Source organism: Dipodomys merriami, unplaced genomic scaffold, assembly GCF_024711535.1.
Source record: "Dipodomys merriami isolate MVZ:Mamm:240054 unplaced genomic scaffold, mDipMer1.0.p SCAF_7, whole genome shotgun sequence".
NCBI lineage: Eukaryota > Metazoa > Chordata > Mammalia > Rodentia > Heteromyidae > Dipodomys > Dipodomys merriami.
The window spans coordinates 14,110,502-14,130,248 of record NW_027206290.1 but is presented as its reverse complement, the minus strand read 5'-3'; the positions used below and the strand labels follow the sequence as shown (position 1 = coordinate 14,130,248).

The window sequence follows — 19,747 nt, the reverse complement described above, 5'->3', positions numbered from 1 at the left end:
TATGAAAGAATAAAAGTTGGGGGCTGGGAAGGTAGAGCACTTGCCTTGCATGCATGAGGCCCTGGGTTTGATTCCTCAGCACCACGTAATCAAAAAGAAAAAAGCTGGAAGTGGTGCTGTGGCTCAAGTGGTAGAGCGCTAGCCTTGAGCTGAAGAGCTGAGGGATAGTGCCTAGGCCCAGAGTTCAGGCCCCATGACTGGACCCTCCCCCCCCCCCAAAAAAAAAGTAAAAAGGGTGGTCCTCCCATACCAATAAGGAATCACTGCTCAGAGGAAAAGCAGTCACCTTCTCAGGTCTTCTGGCTTGACTCACCCAAATGTCACAGATTGAGGTCATCATATCTGAGGGCCAGAAAGTTCTAGTTTAGCCAGAGAAAGAATTTTAAAGTCATATAGAGGAGACCTAAGTAGGAGTTATCTCTGATATATTAATGCAGAGTAGAATGAAACCAGATCAAAAGTATACACTCCAGTGGGACAGTGGGCAGACTCAAAAGGAGCACTGTACTAGAGGTCCCAGAACTTCAGAATTTATGGGGATCTGTCTATTTGGAGAGTGGGGTCAGTCTGGAAAAGCTGGGTAATGTGTCACTAATATTCGTACTAGGTTATGTGTTATCAGCTGCTCCCATGTGTTGGGTGGTGGAAGTTTTTGGCCTTGGATGGTCAGGCTGAGGCTGTTATTTTTTTATGGGCTCCAGGGACTGTGGATCAGCAAGACTGCTCTGTATCACATTATTCCATTAACATCAACATTGCAGGAAGTGATTTTGTTACTAACATTCAAGCCGTGGTTTCTCATCAGGTTTCCTAACTCTTTGTCTAACTCTATGGCATTGTGATATTTGCTTTTCAATATTGTTTTCTTTTGTTCTTTTATCTTATGTTGATCCTCTGTAATATCATTTATCAATAAAAGTTACTACTTGTTATGATTCCATAGGTTAATACCATATAAGGAAAAATTATTTCTTCTTGTGTACAAATGTGAGGAAAGCCTAGGATTAGAGATTTTTCTTCTGACTACAAGTCTCAGTTCTGTCTCTTAGCTGTATAACACTTTATCTACCTTAAGCCATTTTCCCACATTGTAACACATTGTGAAGCATGTAGCACAGCATTAAGTAGGTAATGAAGGTCTCTTGCTCATTATGGCTTCACGACTTGTCTGTCACTAACTAGATTAGAATTGAATTTGAAAAGATCTAAATTGAGGAGTTTCCATCACCTGTTAATTGCATCTTCTCAGGATGTTTATGGTAAGCACAGTCATATATGTAAAGATGCAGCACCAATGCCTGGTGTCCACAGCTGTAATCTCAGCTGCTCAGGATGTTGAAATCTAAGGACCATGGTTAAAAGCCAGCCTGGGAAGAAAAGTCCATAGAACTTTTTTTTTTTTTTTGGTCCAGTCGTGGGGCCTGAACTCTGGGCCTGGGCACTGTCCCTCAGCTCTTCAGCTCAAGGCTAGCACTCTACCACTTGAGCCACAGCACCACTTCCGGCTTTTTGCTTATGTGGTGCTGAGGAATCGAACCCAGGGCCTCAGGCATGCAAAGCAAGCGCTCTACCACTGAGCCACCTTCCCAGCCCCAAGTCCATAGAACTTTTATCTCCAGGTAGCCATCAAAACCATGGAAGTGAAGCACTGTCTCTAGAGGTAGAATGCCAGCCTGAGTGACTTAGTGCACTCAGGCTCTGAGTTCAATCAAGCTTAATACTATTATGCACACACCCTCTCCCTTCTCTCCACTCTCTCCCCTATAGCTCAGAACAGAAACCATTTTTTAAGTACGCTGTCTCTAATAATCAATCTGATGAGCCATTTTAATACTCAAGTTTTCCTTTTGTAGGTTATCTCTGATATTGAAGAAGATGCTGGGGAACTCAGCCGAGAGAGTGTATGGGACCTTTCCTGTGAAACCGTGAGAGAACAGCTCACAAACAGCATCAGAAAACAGTGGAGAATTTTGAAAAGTCATGTAGAAAAACTTGATAACCAAGGTAATGGGGCTTCCCTGTATGTGAAGCGAGGTGCTTGTAGTGAGCTATTGACCTCCAGTCACTCAGAAAAACCATTTTATGAACCCAGGCCTGACATTTATAGTTCACTTTGATGGACTTGAATATAAGACTCTGCCTTCTTGTTGCTGTAAAACTTGAATTTCAGTGAGAAAACTCACTTTGCTCCCAAATGCTGGGTCAGTCTGGGAAAGCTGGGTAATGTGTCACTAATACTAGGTTATGTGCTATCAACTGCTCCTACGTGTTGAAATAAAGAGAGCTGAATCTGTTTCAGTAAAAAAAAAATTATAATAATGGGGTTTAAACTCAAGACCTATGTTTGCTTGTCCAGTGTTCTACCACTTTTGCTTTGTTTTGCTTTTGATAATTTTTGGATAGGGTCTTTTATTTTTACCAAGGATCAATCTCCTACTTATTCTTTCCACATAGCTGGGAATGCAAGCATGAACCACCATGCTTGGCTTATTTGTTGAGAATGGGGAATCACTTTTTTTTTTGGCCTGAGGTCACCCCAAATTGCTGTTCTCCCAATCTCTGCCCTCTGAGTAGCTGGAATTACTAGCATGAGCCACCTGCTTCTGACTTTTTTAGTAAATTTTGAAAATCAAGAAATGCCCATTAGTATAAAGATGTATTATTTTTGTTCAATAAAGTTTTCATGCTTTAAAATCTGGAAAATTAAGATTTATGCTTTCTAAATAAAATCTATTTTAAGAAAACAAGTTAAATGATCAAAATGATGAACTTAAATGTTATTGCCTTAAATAAAAAAAGAGCAGTCAGCAAAATTATTGCAGTTCTGGTATGACTTTATATGAAACTTTACTCATCTCAGTCATGACTATTAGTAAGCAAGTTGTTGAATTTAACTGTGAGAACAAGGTCTGTAGTAGCACTGTTGAGGTTTGAAGCAATATCAACAAAAAACATAGATTATGATTTTTTATATTTATCAAGATTCTTCTATGGGCAATCAAGTTGTCTATATTTAATCAGGACACAGTCATGAATAAATATGAATTACAAATTAAATTCTGACACTTGAAATAAAAAGAACTCCAAGACCAATATTGTCCTGAAGCTTATGAATTTATAGTTGTCATGAACTTAAATTACTTTGCTCCTTATAATTTTCAGTTTTAAAATAATGTAAATCTAATTCTCTTATTATGAAAATGTAAGAGGCCAAAGGAAATAATCTTGAAATTATAGAAAAAGTTGTGAGAGTCTTGATTTTTAAGTATATTTTCAAAGCACCCATAAACTACTAATGGTGGCTGTAAGCTTGTCAGCAGCTGACTAGGTTTTGTGTTAGTTTCAAAGGTACATGTGGAAGGTTTTAATAATGAAGATGTGATCTCACGACAAGACCATGAACAAGAAACTGAGAAACTGGAGTTAGAAATTCAGCAATGTAAAGAAATGATTAAAACACAGCAACAGCTTTTACAGGTAAATGTTATTTTACATGTGTGCTGGTTTTAAGGGCTTAAACTCAGATGTTTGAACTCTGGATGGTGTCCCTGAGCTTTTTGGCCTAAGGCTACCACAGCTCCCCTTCCAATTTTTTGGCCATTAATTGGAAATCAGAGTCTCAAGGACTTTCCTGCCAATGCTGGCTTCTTACTATGATCTCCAAGTCTCAGCCTCCTGAGTAGCTAAGATTGTAGGCATGAGCCTCTGACACCTGGCTTGGATTACCTTTTGAAGCTTTTCTGTCTTCTGAAATACTTTGCTGTATCTTACTGGATTTACTGGATTATCTGTTCTTTTAGCTCTTAAGTTCTATAGAGCTTTTCCAATCTAAGCTAAGTTATCTACTAACCAGGTCATATCTTTCCTTATGAGGTTCTTGTTTGTCTAGTTGGGATTGGTAACATTTGGGAAGAGAGAAATTCAAAAGTTTGACTTTCTGACTCTTTTTTTGACCTGTCATCCTGGCTTCATTTCAGCTTGTTGATTCCGTCTTTGGGGGTCTCCAGGCACTTACTATGTTTTCCAATTTAATAGCAGCAGCTCACTACTGCATGTGATGATGACACCACTTCTCTGCTGCAAGACTGTTACCTATTGGAAGAAAAAGAGCGCCTCAAAGAAGAATGGTCACTTTTTAAAGAGCAAAAAAAGAATTTTGAGAGAGAAAGACGGAGCTTTACAGAAGCTGCTATTCGCCTGGGATTGGAGGTACTAGAAACAACTGCTTTTAAAACCCAAGGTAGATGGGCTGGGAAGGTGGCTCAGTGGTAGAGCGCTTGCCTTGCATGCATGAGGCCCTGGGTTTGATTCCTCAGCACCACATAAGCAAAAAGAAAAAAGCCAGAAGTGGCGCTGTGGCTCAAGTGGTAGAGCGCTAGCCTTGAGCTGAAGAGCTGAGGAACACCACCCAGGCCCAGAGTTCAGGCCCCACGACCGGACCCAAAAAAAACCCCCAAAAACCCGAGGTAGAGGCAGAGCTCACCTGGATGTATCTGTTTCTTTGCTGTCCAGTTCTCTAAACCATTGATTGTACTATTGATGACTTAAGTAACCTGAAACTACAGAGAGGCCAAGCAAGAGTGCTATTGTACTTGCAAGTTTAAAAAAAAAAAATCATTTATCCCATTCCAGGTTGATTTCCTAAGTGTTCAGTTCCAGAATCCGTCATATTCACTGTCAATAGATATGGTTTTAGTACAGTACAGTATACTTAAGAGCACATTTTGTTGTTGTTGTTTTGGTCGTGGGGCTTAAACTCTGGGCCTGGGCACTGTCCCTCAATTCTTCAGCTCAAGGTGAGTGCTCTACCACTTGAGCCACAGCGCCACTTCCGATTTTCTGGTGGTTTATTGGAGGTAAGAGTCTGACAAACTTTGTTGCTCAGGCTAGCTTTGAACCATGATCCTCAGATCTCAGGCTTCTGAGTAGCTAGGATTACAAGTGTGAGCCACCTGCTCCCAGCTTGTTGTTTCTAAAGTACAGTCAAATCTAAATCCCTACCTGGATTTCTATTCACTCATCTAGTAACATACACATTAACAATGCAGTTTGTTACACATACATACTTCTAATGTTTTGCTTTTTTCCTTTTGTGCCAGTCTTGGAGCTTGAACTCAGGGCCTGGGCTGTCCCTGGGTTTTTTGTTTTGTTTTGTTTTGTTTTGTTTTAGTTTTTTCTCAAGGTTAGTGTTGTACCAGTTGAACCACAGCTCCACTGTGGGTCTATTTGGTGATTGATTGGAGATAAGAATCTCATGGGCTTTCCTGTCCAGGCTGGCTTCAAACTATAGTCTTCCTATTTCAGCCTCCTGAGTATCTAGCATTACAGGCCCAGTGCCCAACCTGTTTGCATTTTTTGGCAATGTGTTTTTCTCATTGTTATCCTTTGCTAAATGAAACCTTGTAATGTTTAAAGATGCTGGGTGCCCGTGGCTCACTCTATAATCCTAGCTACTCAGGAGACTGAGGTCTGAGGATCATGGTTCAAAGCCAGCCCGGGCATGTAAGTCCGTGAAAGTCTTATGTCCAGTAAATCACCAGAAAATTAGAAGTGGCACTGTGCCTCGAGTGGTAGAGTGCTTGCCTTGAGCTGAAGAGCTGAGGGACAGCGCCCAGGCCCAGAGTTCAAGCCCTACTGACAAAAAGAAAAAGAAAGAAAGAAAGAAAGAAAGAAAGAAAGGAAAGAAAGAAACTGGGCCATACAGAGAAAGCTATTATTACCAATAGCAAAGTTTCTAATGGTAGAGTTTTTGGTCCCTCCTCCCCTGGGGAGTTCTGTTTGAACATTAATGTATAATTTTTTAGCATTTTTCTCAATACAATTTCTTTGCTCTGAAAGATACATTTAGTATAAATAAGCCCTCCCACCTGTACTATTTGTATATCCAAATCTTATTTTTTCATAACATTGCTAACTTATTTACAGTCACTTGTGGGTATGCTTCCAGTTCATGCTTGTGCACCTTTCCCACTCTTTGCTACTTTATTTCGCCATTTTGTTTGTGGTTTTTCATTGTCAAGTGTTGTAACATATATATTCCCTCCTATTTTGTAATCTAGATGTAAATTGCCTTGTCTAAAGATGAGACTTAAAAACTTGAAAACTGATAACATGATTATGCAAATATTGTTCATTCTAAAAACAAATGATACATTTTGACATGTATAGGTAAATATTCTGCACAAAGGAGTTCTATCACTCTGGTGCGTTCTTGGACAGCCTCTAGCTTCTGGCTGAATTCCTAAGTTAGACAGCCACTGTGGTTCTTTAAGCTCCAGCTATTCTTTCTGGGATTCCTCTTGAATTTGTTATGTTGATACCTACATAAGTAATTTTTTCATAACTAATACATATGGAATAAGCATTCTGAATTTTAGAATATCAACATATTTTTGTTTGATTTGGCTAAGTGTAGAATTGAGATTTCCAGCCTTCTCTCAAAATTTGTAATGAGTTATTCTGTTTCTTCTAGTGTTACTGAAGAGAGGTTAAATTATAATGTAACCTCGTGGACAACCTTGTGTTTTGTGTGCGTTCCTCACCAGCCCCCTACACCCCCCCCCCCAGCCTGTGTAATTACTTTAAAAGTTCAGATTTATCAGGATATATCTTGATGATTCATCTGGAAGATGCTGTGTTCCTGGGTTTAGGGAAATTTTCTTTATTTTTCCCTTCTTTGGCTGCTCTATGTTCTGGAACTTCTGTTGACAGCCTGTAGTCTGTCTAGAATTATCTATAGATTGACGTCATGTTCTGAATTCTAGATACTTTGTCACGTCTATCATTTCAGCCACTAAGGTTTTATTTCAGGTCTTATCTTTTAAGTTTTCTAATGGAAATGTTTGTATTTTCTATTGTATAACATTTTTTTATGTTACTTCACTGACAATTTGGAAAAGTGTCTTCCATCTCTGAATGAATCTCTTTTCTTTTTTGCCACTAGTTTTCTTAAACAACCTGTGCGGCTATGTTCTCCTGTTCCTGAGTCCATATTCCACACTTCCCCAATTGTCTGGCACCGTGTCCTGCCTGAGTCCATCTGCCTGTGCTCCTTGATTGGGAACAGTGGGGCAGAGGATGGAAGGATGAGAGACCTGGGGCGAGAGGGTGTTTGGTTTAGGATTCATCAGCTGTGTGCATAAGGGGCAGGTTTGACATGATCTGCCAATGCCCTCTTGTGGTCTAGTGGAGGCCAGTACCAGAGAAATGCTTCATGAAGCCAGAACTTTTCTTTTTAAGTGATCTGTATATGATGTTGAGTATTTTACTATTGTTTACAATAGTATGCTCACAATGTGTGTACTATCCACTCAAAGTTCTGCTAATACACTATTTGAGTTCTTCATTTATTTTCATTCAGAATTAATGTGAAAATTGTGATTACTGGTATATTGAGATGGTTGAACTTTTACTTTTAAACATACTCTTAAGTAAAATGTTTCTTAGTTTTTTCCACGTCAGTTTATTTAACATAAGAAATGAGTGTGGATACTGCAGACAGCTTGAGAAGTTGCAGTTATAAGCAGTTTTTTGGAGGTTGAAATACTGATCACATTTCTCTGTTGTTGTTTTTTTATGGTAGAGAAAGGCATTTGAAGAAGAAAGGGCCAGTTGGCTAAAGCAGCAGTTCTTAAATATGACTACCTTTGACCAGCAGAACTCAGAAAGTGTAAAACTTTTCAGTGCCTTCTCAGGAAGTGAGTACTTTATAAACTCTGTAATGTAAATGTATGTATTTAAATAAAAGTTAATGTAAAACTTCAAGTAGCTCTTTAATTGGAACTAAAATTAAATTTAAAAATTATATTATCTAATTTTGTGGGGTGCTGGGATCAAACCCATGACCTTGCCCAAGGTCTGATGAGCTATACCCCCAACCCTGAAATCAGCTTTACTACTTTTTTTTTTTTACTGGAGTCAAAACTGGTCAACAATAGAACCATAAGTATAAAAGTAACCTTTTACTTTGGTGTCTTGACAGCACAGAGACTTTTGAATAATCAAGGCCAAATGCTTGTTAGAAGCAGATACTCTACTGCTTAGCCAACTTTCATCTTTTTTTGAGACAGGGTCTCCCTTTTTGCCTGAGCACGACCTTGGAACACTGCAATCCTACTATGTTGTTTCCTGCTGTGGTTGGGATGACAAGGATGTGCCACTGTACCCAAGATATTGAAATAGGGTCTTCTTTTTCTTTGACAGTGTTCATGTCTGCCACTTGAGCTGCCTCCAGCCTAGCTTTTTGCTAATTAATCAAAGATGGAATCTGACAGACTTGTTTGTTCAGGCTGGCTTCAAACTGCAATCCTCCAAGGGCTTCAGCCTTCTGAGTAGCTAGTTGTGAACTTTTGACCATACTTGTCTTAAACTTCTGTTATTCTGATCTCTACCTCTGGACTAGGGAGGATTGAGCCACCACTCCCAGCTTTTAAAAAGTAGCTCAGCAGCCAAGTACCAGACTGGCAAGCATAAGCCTTGAGTTCAAACCACGTCTTGAGTACCACCAAAAGAAAAAAGAAAGAAAGAAAGAAAAACTGTTACAAGATATGTATAAGAGATGGCAAAATATTTTGTTCTCATATCTCATTCAGAATTTCAAATGAGTCATCTAAGTTAGCTGTCTCATTGTACTTATTACTCCACCATTTGTGTTACCTTTTTTCCTTTTTTTTTTTTTTGGCAAAGGTTCTGATCCAGACAATCTTACAGTGCCCTCAAGGCCACGGCAAAAGAAACCTCACAGTATGTCGAATGGGTCTCCAGTTTGCACATCTAAGCTGACTCAGTCTCTTCCTGCTTCACCTTGTACTTCAGACTTCTGTCAGACTGCACGTTCCTGTACATCTGAACATAGGTATTTATTGATTGGTGATGCTTTTACATATTTCTAAAAATTGTTAGTATTGCATTCCCATGGAGAAGTTGGTATATCTGCAGTATTAGCAACAATAAAGGCTCTAGAGAAGAATTTAATACATTAATATATTCTGTAACTTTCTGGATGTCCTGTATATGTAGGTATATGTCCTACATAGTATATATAGTATACATACATACACACATATATATATATATATACACACACACACACACACACACACACACACGCATATATACATAGTATACATATACATAGTATATGTAGGATGTCCAGTATATGCTAGGTGCTGGGAATATGGTAGTGAGCGTGGTAGACCTTTTGCTTGTTCTTGGAGCTATCGACCTTGGTATTTCATATTTTAAAAATACAATGTAAAGTTCTGGGAGACAGAGATGGGAGGATCATCCCTCTACCTGAGGCAAAAGTAAAAGTAATCAGGACTGAGGATGTGGTTCAAATGGTAAGGCCCTTTAGAGCCCTTTAGTACTTACGCTGCTAATACATACACACATACGTACATATATATTTTAAAATATATAATTTTAGCCATATAATTTAAGATTGTTTTATTTTCAACACCAAATTCTAAGTACTGTATTTAATAGAAGAAAACTATTTTGACAGTTTCTGTATAGAGGACCTATTTCAAGGTTTCTTCTGGTTTGTGTGTTCCACTGGTATAGTGAAGCCTGGTGATCCATGCCCCAGGGCACTGTGGTAGAAACAATGGTCTCAAATTGATGCCATTTGACTTTTTCTCATTGAATCATTTTCTAAGATTAAGAACACTACTTCAGATACTATCACAGAGCAATCAAGAGTGTTCCTAGTTGAGATAGCAAAACAAAACAAATCAAAGGGAATAAATAAAGTTGGCAAGTGTTCTCCTCCCTTCCTTCTTTTTCTCTTCCCCTTCCCCCATTCTCCTCTCCTCTTCGTCTTTCTCTCCCTTTTTTTCTTTTTTCGGTGCTTTGTGAATGCCTTGCGAGCCAAGTATGCTGCTGCTACAGAGCTACACTCACAGCCCAGCCAGTCGTCCTAGTTAAAGTAGTAGACAATGGCCTAAAGGCCCTATCTTTTGGCATCTTAGAAAGCAAGAGTGTAGAAATCTAGCTTTTTAAGGTAGAGGGACAAGACTCTATAATTTATATGGCTGATTTTGAAAATGGATTTAAGACTTCAGGGCTTATAACATGGTCCTAGAGGATCATGGTGGTAGGCACATATAGTGAGCAAGAGCTAAAGACATGAGTATTCTGTGGCAAAGAGGTTGTAGGAGTCATTATTGGAACTGAAATGAGAGATGGCCAGAAATGCTTAGAGTGGGATGCTTTGAAAGTTAGGCCCGTAGATTAACTTTTGCTTAAATATGAGTAAAAATTTATTTAATTTTATAATCTGAAAATCATGTCAATATTCTTTATATGAAATATTCCCGAAACTGCATAATTTGTTTAGTTAGGACTATGTATATAAAGATAAAAATTCTCACCATTCATAACGCATATGGCATAATTGTATCAGTTGATTTAAAATTTTTACTTTTTTGCATTTCTTTTTAGTAATAAAGTACTTTACCTAAGTATTCTTTGAAGGCAGTGCTATGTATTTAATACATATTTAAAACAACAACAACAAATAGGACTTGCACAGTATTTGGTCTTTTAACATTCATTGACAGCAAAAATAGTTGTAAACACAAAAGTACTGCTAAATGTTCATTTCTTGTGTTCTAAATGCTACTGTAAATGAGTGATATATGGTTTTGGAGTCTAAAGGACTCTTCTGCTTCTGAGAATGTACACAGAGTGTACTATTTGTGGCCATTTCTACACCTCAGGAACTTTACCTGAAAGCTCTACTTCCAGTTCTGCACAGTATCGCTTATACCAGTCACTGATGTAACCAGCGTTAGCACCAATCTCACTTGAGCTGGCACTCAGGACTGAATTAATTACAAACCATTTTCTAAGTATTAGTTTTCTTTAGGATTGTTTCAATTTATTTATTTATTTATTATTTATTTTATTTATTTATTTATTTATTTATTTTGTTGGTCATGGGGCCTGAACTCTGGGTCTTCAACTCTTCAGCTCAAGGCTAGCGCTCTACCACTTGAGCCGCAGCACCACTTCCCGCTTTTTGTTTTTGTGGTGCTGAGGAATTGAACCTAGGGCCTCATGCATGCAAGACAAGCACTCTACCACTGAGCTATCTTCCCAGCCCCTTATTGTTTGAATTTTTAGAATTAAAACCATCTTAAAAGATTGTTAGATATGAAGTCAAGTTAGTCAACAGTCATAAGAAAGATAATTGTTTTTGTTGAAAAATATATAAAATAATACTTTGATAAAAATCTACTAGTCATTGGCTCAGCTTCATTGACTTTTAAAGTAATTATTAACCAGATTTATTTGGTTGAACGTACGTTATGTGAGTTTTATTCAGATAAAAGGGAAGGGTACCTTTATTTAGGGAGGGGTACAGTTCTGGGGATTAAATATGTGACCTTGTAAATGGTAAGCAAGTGCTCTTCCACTTAAGCCCTTCCCTCAAGCACTTTTGATTTTGATTTTTAGATAGTCTCTCCATAACTGCCCAGCAGGCCTCAGACCTTGATCCTCTAGCCTCTGCCTCTTGAGTAGTGGGCATTACATATGTACCCCCAAACCCTCAGCCTCTTGAACCATTTTTGTGAGCACTCATTAAATATCTGGAGATAGGGTGGAAAGATGAATTAATGAAGGCATAAACAAATAAGAAAGAAGCCATAAAGAGATTATAGTGCCAGAAAGATGGAAACATAGAGCAGAGCTTCAAAAACCTCATATTGTCTGTCTACCTTAAAATTCTTTTGGACAGCATGGTTCCAAATAGACTAGAGGAATAAAATAAATAGATGGGTAAATACATAAGTAGATGTAGAGATACAAGTCATATATTAGGGGTTGGGGATGTAGCTCAGTGGAAGAGCACTCTTCAGGCAAGTACAAGGCCCTAAGTTTGGTCCTCAGCTCTATTCCCCCCCCAAAAAAAAAATATATCATCATATAATAGGCAGTTTCGAAACACCTCTTCTCCTTCATGTTCTTCTCTTTTACTTAGCACAGGCAGTCTAATGTATAAAAGAAGGTGAGTTAGTTATTAAGATCTTCCTTTCTTTTCCCAACAGTTCAATCAATGTACTGAATATAACTCCTGAGGAAACTAAACCAAATCAGGTCGGGAGAGAATGTACCAATCAGAAATGGAGTATGGCCTCAAGACCTGGGTCACGGGAAGGTTGTTACAGTGGCTACTCCTTGACCTACACAAGTTCTCATGTGGAAAAAGATGACCTACCTTAGACGTGTGTGCTGGAATTGTTTCCATTAAGATGTGCATCAGATTTCACATCTAAGTTGAAACAGGGTGTGTCATAAAGCCAGTCATCTCTAATACTTTAAGATGTCTGAATTGTTTGTTTGGAATTCCCTGTCTTTCCCCAAAGAGCTGAAATTCTAAATCTATTGAAAAGGATATAAAAGCTTTGGATATGTATTTTTAGTAACAGAAGTGTCTGGTTCTGTGAATAAAGGAATGTATGGACTTTTGGATGGAAACAAAAGCACGAGAGTGAGATTTCTAGGGATTTCAAAGAGCACTTTTAGGAGACTGATTATTATTGTATATGTTTAATTTCTGTCCCAAATACAGTTGGCATTGGAAATTTAGCCTTTACTTGAATGTATACTGTAGATTTTTAACAAAGCAAGTTCTATATTTATTATGTTTAGTGTGATTTTGGAATTACCTCTTTCATATGTTTTAAATAAAGTGAATTTATGTATGTTTTGTACATAGATATACACAATTATGTTAAGAGGCTTTAAGACAAAATATTCACACAACCAGAAGTATAGTATTTCATGCCAATAAAACTTTTAGTGATAGTCTATTTACGAAATCATCAGGACTAATCCCACATTACTTTAAGATTCTTTTAATCATCTGGCAATAAATATTCAAAGCTCTACCATGAAGCTAAGTTCTTTAGGTAGTCATTGTTACTAACATTACATTTTTGAGATTTTTACAGCATTAGATTTTTATTTTATATATGTTGGATATTATCATTTGTAAGAGGAGTAGTGATTCTGGAGTAATGGGGGCAAGACAACAAAAGTACCTTTTAATAGCAATGTAAGAACATTGCTTTAAGATGTTTGGATGCTAGAAGATTAAGATGTGTGCATGGTAATATTTTCCTTACCAGATGAGTACAGTTACATCTGTACCAGCTAGGGCTTTATATCATTGCCAATACTTTTCTAGTAATTTTTCAATGAGATATTTATCACTAATGGTAAAGAAGTATGACAATGTACAAGCATTCAGTTTTATAAGCCAGATGTGATATACTCTGGATAGTTGTTTCATTTTCAGAATAATCTGAGACTCTTTTGTCTGTATTGTTTCTGACTGCATGTTTCTTCATAAAAAGTATGTTACTATTGATAGGAGTGCTAATAAATGTAGGCCTAGGCTCTTCTGGATTTTTCACCCAAATGCTTTAAGTGCCTAACAGCTGCGTGTTTCTTTCATAGAAGCTTACACAGACAAGTCTTTGCTAGGTGTTGTATACACTTCTGTTTGTGGCTGTTTCATTTAAATCCGTCATGCTGCCAAGAAAAAGAAAGCATACTTGTGTCATATGTTCACTTCTGTGTGACTCAAGTTGATCAGGTAGGGTTGAAAAGATACCACAAAGTACGTCCAGTCTAGCATGGTCCACGTTTACAGTTTCCTAGAGCTAACATTTGGACATTAGTTCCTACCTTCCGCTGGTGCATGCTCACTTCTTTACTCTTTAAAATACTACAAAATTTCAGAAATCTACCATATTCCAGAGGAAGAAATCTAGATACGGTTTTATTATTTTGCTGTTCAGCAATAATGTCAAAGAAAGGCAATCAGTAGTCATTGATGTATGTGTCACAGTCCCCTTCCTGGGGGATATTTTCCAGGATGTACTCTCTACAAGTAAACATTCTGATTTTTTAAAATAGAAATCCCTATATTCCAGGAGGATAATGCAGCATCTAATTTTTCCAGCCTTGTGTTTCTATTTTAAAGCGAGTTGGTTTTTCATATTGGAAAGAAAAATTTCTTGAGATTTACTTTGAAATTAAGATGTGAAAAAGAGTATATAAGCCCAGATTGATTGCACTTTGCTTATTTATTTGCATTAGATCTGCTAGAAATTGTCTATTTTTGCCTAAGTCACCTTTGTTGACCATTCTAATTCTAAAGTGGTCTCCAGCACCTAAACTTCCAGGCATTGGATGGTTTCCATGTTGAAAACCTGCTGAATCCAAACACAAAATGCCCAAGATTTCTCTTCCTTTTGTAGGTGTTTGCAGTGCACAGATCATACAGCTGTGCTACATCTAGCCATGATTAGATAATGATGCCAGAGTGTACTTCACCTAGAAGCCCCCTTTTGTAATCATACTTCCATGCTTATCCATATGCAAATTGGAAATTTTTTTTCAAAGCATAAAAGAGGCAGTGACATTACTCTTAAATGTTTGCAAACTTATGATGATTGGAAACTTGATGAAAAAATCATTTAATACCTGGGTATTTTCTTAAGTGATTAAGTTCACTGGATATTCCAGATAAACAATTCACCTTGTGGTATAATGGAAAGACTATTGTTATTTAGAAAGAATTCTGTATTTTCACTTTTAGTTGATCAGGATTGATCACAGGCCTGTGATCATAAAATAGATTCCATGATTTCTGAGTAGGAGAGCACTCTGAAGTCATCTTGATCTCCACTGGGGAACCATTTGAAGGCTCCTGGCACAGCAGGGCAGGCTTTGTAGTATGTGTGCCTGGAGTCTGAGTTAATGGATCCTCCCTCTGTAATCGCCCTTTGTAAAAACAAAAAACTTCAAAATTTGTATGTCTATCCTAATGTAAATGATGTTCATATTTCCAGATTGGTTTAAAAGAAGTATGGATCATGGAACTCCAGTAAACATACCTTTCCCTATGTCTGTGTTTACTTTTTTTCAATCTTTTGATGAACATTTACAGAGTATTTGCTATAGATTGGAGTTGGTCACTTCTTTCCAATCAATGAAGTCAAGACAAGCATATCCTTTGGCACTGAGAATGCAGAGTTGATGGGAAGACTACCCAAACAAAGCTAGATGACTCAGTTTGCTCATAAAAGTGTGGTTGGATGGTTCTGTTCCCGTCACATAGCTTATTCATAATGATAATGGTGCTAGGTTTTTTTTCACTTGAGTCTTGCCATTATTTCTGGCAGAACTTACTATGTAATAATAGATTATTGCCTTACAGGGTTTTGCTTGCTGGCATACAAAGCATAAAAGATCTGTTAGGAAAAACATTTGCAAAGAAGGGCCACATAAGGAAAATGAAGTAGTCTTCTATTATAGTGTTGAACATTTTTTTGTTGTTTGTTTATTTTCTTGCCCAGGCTGGATGTAAATTAGAGTGAAATGGACTGCTGATTAAATTATTTGTTATAAAACCCTTTCTTTGTAGTTTTTCTTAAAGATTTATTTAGAAATGATGGGTTTGGCAGGACTCAGAGAGTCTTGTAATATCAATGAGCATAAAGATCTACCTCAGTATTCATGGGCTTGAAGTCCAGAAATGTTTGTACCAAGTATAACAACACAGAAAGCACACCACATGCATACTTGTGAAATATAAAATGCTGATGGTAACAGCCCATTTCATCACAGATGAGTGGATTCAAAAATTTGAGTTAGTTCTAAAGCTCTTAAGCTGGAAGGAACCTTGTTAGAATTGCTTGATTCCTTGCAGAGTATTAGAATAGTGTATGTCCTACCAAGTACACTTGAGTGGTGCAGCTTAATTTAAGAGTTTAACTTTGTAAGTTAAATACAGTGTGGCTTGAGTAGTCAGTCCTCCATCCTCAACTGTGCAGCCCCGAGCACATGGCCCCCAGTATTGCAAATGAGACAAGGTAGATTGGTAGATAGTGAGGCGATAGATTGATTTTTCTGGGTTTTGTTTTTGATTTATCTGGGTTTTGTGCTTAGCCTGGGCATGAAGCACCTCAGGGAGGATGCTTTAGCTAAAACCTGAACAGTCCAGAACACTCAAGGTCAGAGTTGAAATACCAGTTGTAGTTTAGAGAAACTACAAATCGTCAGTGTGTAGGATGCAGGAGACCAGAGGGAGGCTAAAGGAGTCCTGGATACAAGGGACTTTATGCTTACCCAGTGTTTGATGATGCTATTGAGTAATTCAAGCAAAATGTGTCCCCAGACTTTGATCCTATCTATCAATAGTACCATGAGCATTGATTACAAATGCTTTAATGTTCTGTTGTAACAATATAATCCTGATCTAAGATGGAGAGATGCTGGGAGGAAAGCAAAATGGAAAAGAGACTAGGCTGCAGTAATGCAAGTAAGTGATTAAGAGAAAGGTTAGGTTGCTTAGTGGAATCTGATTGGATGATGGCATTAAGTGGGACAACCTAGCTTGGTTCCTGGCTCAGGAAGTGACACATGGTAGGTTTAAGGAAAAGCAGCTTTGAGGATCATGTTCAAAGTGGTTAACCTATCAGACCTGGCATGATTTTACAGTACACAAAAGGTATTTCAGGACTGGCCCTCCTGGCTGGGAAATAGCCTTTGAGTGTTGGCATATTCTGCTTAGGAGTGTTTGCATGTGTCTCAGGCAATAGACCATGCTGAATCTATGTGACTGGGTAAGTGTATACTAAAGTGATATATAGTAAATGCCCATCGGTGGCCTGTCAGGCTGAATTCAGTCACAGGGGCAGGCTCTGCATATAGCTACTTGACTGAGCCTCACTCCATGTAAACCCCAAACACCAGTGCCAGAGACTTGAAGGCTGTCACAAGCCATCCTTGGGAAGGGAAGCATTTCAAGGAAGTCAGCTGTTACAAAGATGACAGCAAAATCAAACAAAATGAAAAGCAATATGTGGTCACCAACTAAGGACAATCCTGAATCTTCTGTACGTTGCACCTTCCAGAGCTCTTTGCAGAAAGGAGTTGCCCAGATAACTGGCCCCACCTTAACATATCACTCCGTCTCGTAGGAGAGTGGAGAGGGGAAGACCTCATTACTCAGTGGAAGCAATAAATGTTGAGTGTGGCAACTGTCTTCTCTGGAAAAACAGAGGTTTGAACTCAGGGCTTCATGTTTACTTGGCTTGCTTACAGCTGGTGCTCAACCACTTGAGCCATGTATCTACCCCATTTTTTAAAAAAATTGTTACTATTAATGTGTCTTAAGTCAGGTAATGTGTACATTTCTTTTTCTGAACAATGTCACCTCTACATTTATCCCCTCCCCTTAGTTTCACCCTTCCACCCCTGCCCACAAGTTAACATAGTTTGTTTTCTACTTAATGTATACTGAAAAGCATGATGGTATTTGTTTACCAATCTTCCCTTTCTGCGCCACACCCTCCCCTCCAAGAAAACAATACAAAACAAAAACAAACACCAACAACAACTAACACCAACAAAAAAAATGTAACCATGTTTCCATTTCCTGGAGTTCATTTCATTAGTATATTAAATGTTCAGAGAAGTTCAACCTTTGTGTTCCTCCCCTGACTCTGAATCCCGTATAGGTTTTCATGACAACTTATGTATTAGATCTAGCTTCCACCTGTGCAGCTAGATGCCTTTTGTCTCTGAGCTTAGCTTACCTCACTTTGCATGATTTGTTCTAGGCCCGTCCATTTCCCTGCAAATGATCTTATTATTCCCAATGGATGAGAAAAATTGCATTGTGTACATATATCACATTTTATTAATGCATCTTGGATGTTCCCATAACTTGGCTATTGTGAATAGTGCAACAATAAACAATGAAGTGCATGTGTCTCTACCATATCTTGACTTGCAATGAATGATCTGGGTAGATACCCAGGAGTGGTATGGCTGGGTCATAGGGAAGTTCTGTGTTTAGTTTTTTTGAGGGACTTCCAAACATCCTTCCAGAGTTGTTGAACTAGTTTACATTCCCACTAATAGTGCAATAGGGTTCCCTTTTCCCCACATCCTTTCCAGCATTTGTTGTTCAAGTTCTTGATATTGGCCAATCTGACAGGTGAAATGCTATCTCAAAGTTGTTTTGATTTGCATTTCCTTTATGGCCAGGGATGTTGAGCATTTCTTCATATGTCTATTTGCCATTCTTCTGAGAAGTTTCTCAACTGTCACTCCAGCTGTGAAAGGAAGTCTAAAATAGGTGGATCACAGTCCATGCACATGCCTGGGCAGGAAATGAAACCCCATCTCAAAAATAACCAGTGCAGCAATGGCTGGAGGGGGGGGGGAGGCTCAGCAGTAGAGGCCCTGCCTTGCAAGCATAAAGAAATGAAAATAAAAGGACAGGAGCATTAACCCTAGATAATGGCTAAATTGTCTAGGGAGAAATGTCAAGATCTATGGAGTCTGCATTACTATGGAGTGATATCCCTCGGCAGCTGATGGCAGTATTCAATAAGAGCTTGGGGTGGGGGAGGCCAGAAGCTTCTCCTGGACAAGCCTGGGGAGTCTTAGTAGCACCCAGCTGTGTGGAAACCTCACTGGCATGCAGTCAGTAGTGCAAGGCAGCAGTCATGCAGAGGACAAGTTTCTGCTGGCAGCTGAAGTCCACAGTTGGCTTTTGACATTTTGACCCTGAGAAGGAGATGACACTGGCCAACATGTGACCCAGCAGGAGGCGGAATGCTCCGAGTGTCTTCATGTGTGTCATCTCCCCTTGTGCAGATGGGTTTTCTATACGGGATGCAGTATACAAATTTAATCACCAAATCTAGGTTTTCGGTTACTTAAAAAAAAAAAAAACCCTGCAGAAAAGTAACTAGAGCTAAAATGAGCAAAAAAATTTTCACTTATCTATAGAAATGAAAAACCCACCTAGCTCTATGACTTACAGAAATAACAAGACTATATATGTACATATAGACATACACATGCTTAAACTTCTCCTCTGATGTGTATGTCATCAGAATTATGATAGAGTTAAATTTATTAAAATCAGGCGCATGCTGATTTTAGTTCCAGGCTGTGGTCTCCACTAACACATGAAAGGCATGGCAGGGAGAGAATGATTTGGACAGATGTAAGTGGACAGCTGCTGCTGAACTTGCGTTGAACTGTTGCTTTATACTTGAGAACCGGTTCCTCTGGCAGGCTGGGGACCTGCCAGGGAGCATGCCCATCAGTGACTGTGACAGCCTCAACCTGTTCTGACCAGCCAGGTGCTTAACAGCCATGTGATAACTAGCTTACATATTGAGCCGCATAGCTGTGGTAGCTGAGTGGACCGAGAAATACTGTTTAAAAGGGAAAATATTCTGAGCCATACTTCACTGGCTCATGTCTGTAAATCTAACCATTCAGGAGGCTGAGATCTTAGAATCACAGTTCAAAGCCAGCCTGCGCAGGAAATTCTGAGGCTTTTTTTTTTTTTGTCGGTCGTGGGACTTGAACTCTGGGCCTGGGCGCTGTCCCTCAGCTCTTCAGCTCAAGGCAAGCGAGACCACTTGAGCCACAGCGCCACTTCCAGAAATTCTGAGGCTTTTATCTCTAATAACTACCAAAAAGCCAGAAGTAGAGGTGTGGCTCAAGTGTTGGAGCACTAACCAATAGCCAAAAATGCTCAGGGACAGCTCCCAGGCCCTGAGTTCAAGTCACAGAATAGGCGCGCGCACACACACACACAGAGGAAAATGTTCTGTTAAGGCAAAAATGTTCTGTTAAGGCTGTTTTCTAGCATTATTTATAGGGGTATTATTTGTTACTCTGTCCTCTTGTCCATTAAAGC

The 19,747-nt window shown here is 38.7% G+C and overlaps 1 protein-coding gene across 4 annotated transcripts in view; it reads left to right on the top strand.

The window, feature by feature from the left end:
• The window catches only part of Ssx2ip (SSX family member 2 interacting protein), a 58,726-nt gene extending 43,296 nt beyond the window's left edge, over positions 1-15,430 (top strand). For 3 of the 4 annotated variants that reach the window (XM_070007467.1, XM_070007466.1, XM_070007465.1), the window contains 6 exons: positions 1,854-2,004; positions 3,341-3,477; positions 4,036-4,209; positions 7,583-7,697; positions 8,686-8,854; positions 12,054-15,430. In XM_070007467.1, coding sequence (XP_069863568.1) covers positions 1,854-2,004; positions 3,341-3,477; positions 4,036-4,209; positions 7,583-7,697; positions 8,686-8,854; positions 12,054-12,228 — 921 coding nt within the window. In that variant the 3' untranslated portion in view covers positions 12,229-15,430. The remainder of the gene's footprint in view (positions 1-1,853; positions 2,005-3,340; positions 3,478-4,035; positions 4,210-7,582; positions 7,698-8,685; positions 8,855-12,053) is intronic. The other variant, XM_070007468.1, reaches the window with a different exon arrangement.
• The last annotated feature ends 4,317 nt before the right edge of the window (positions 15,431-19,747 follow it).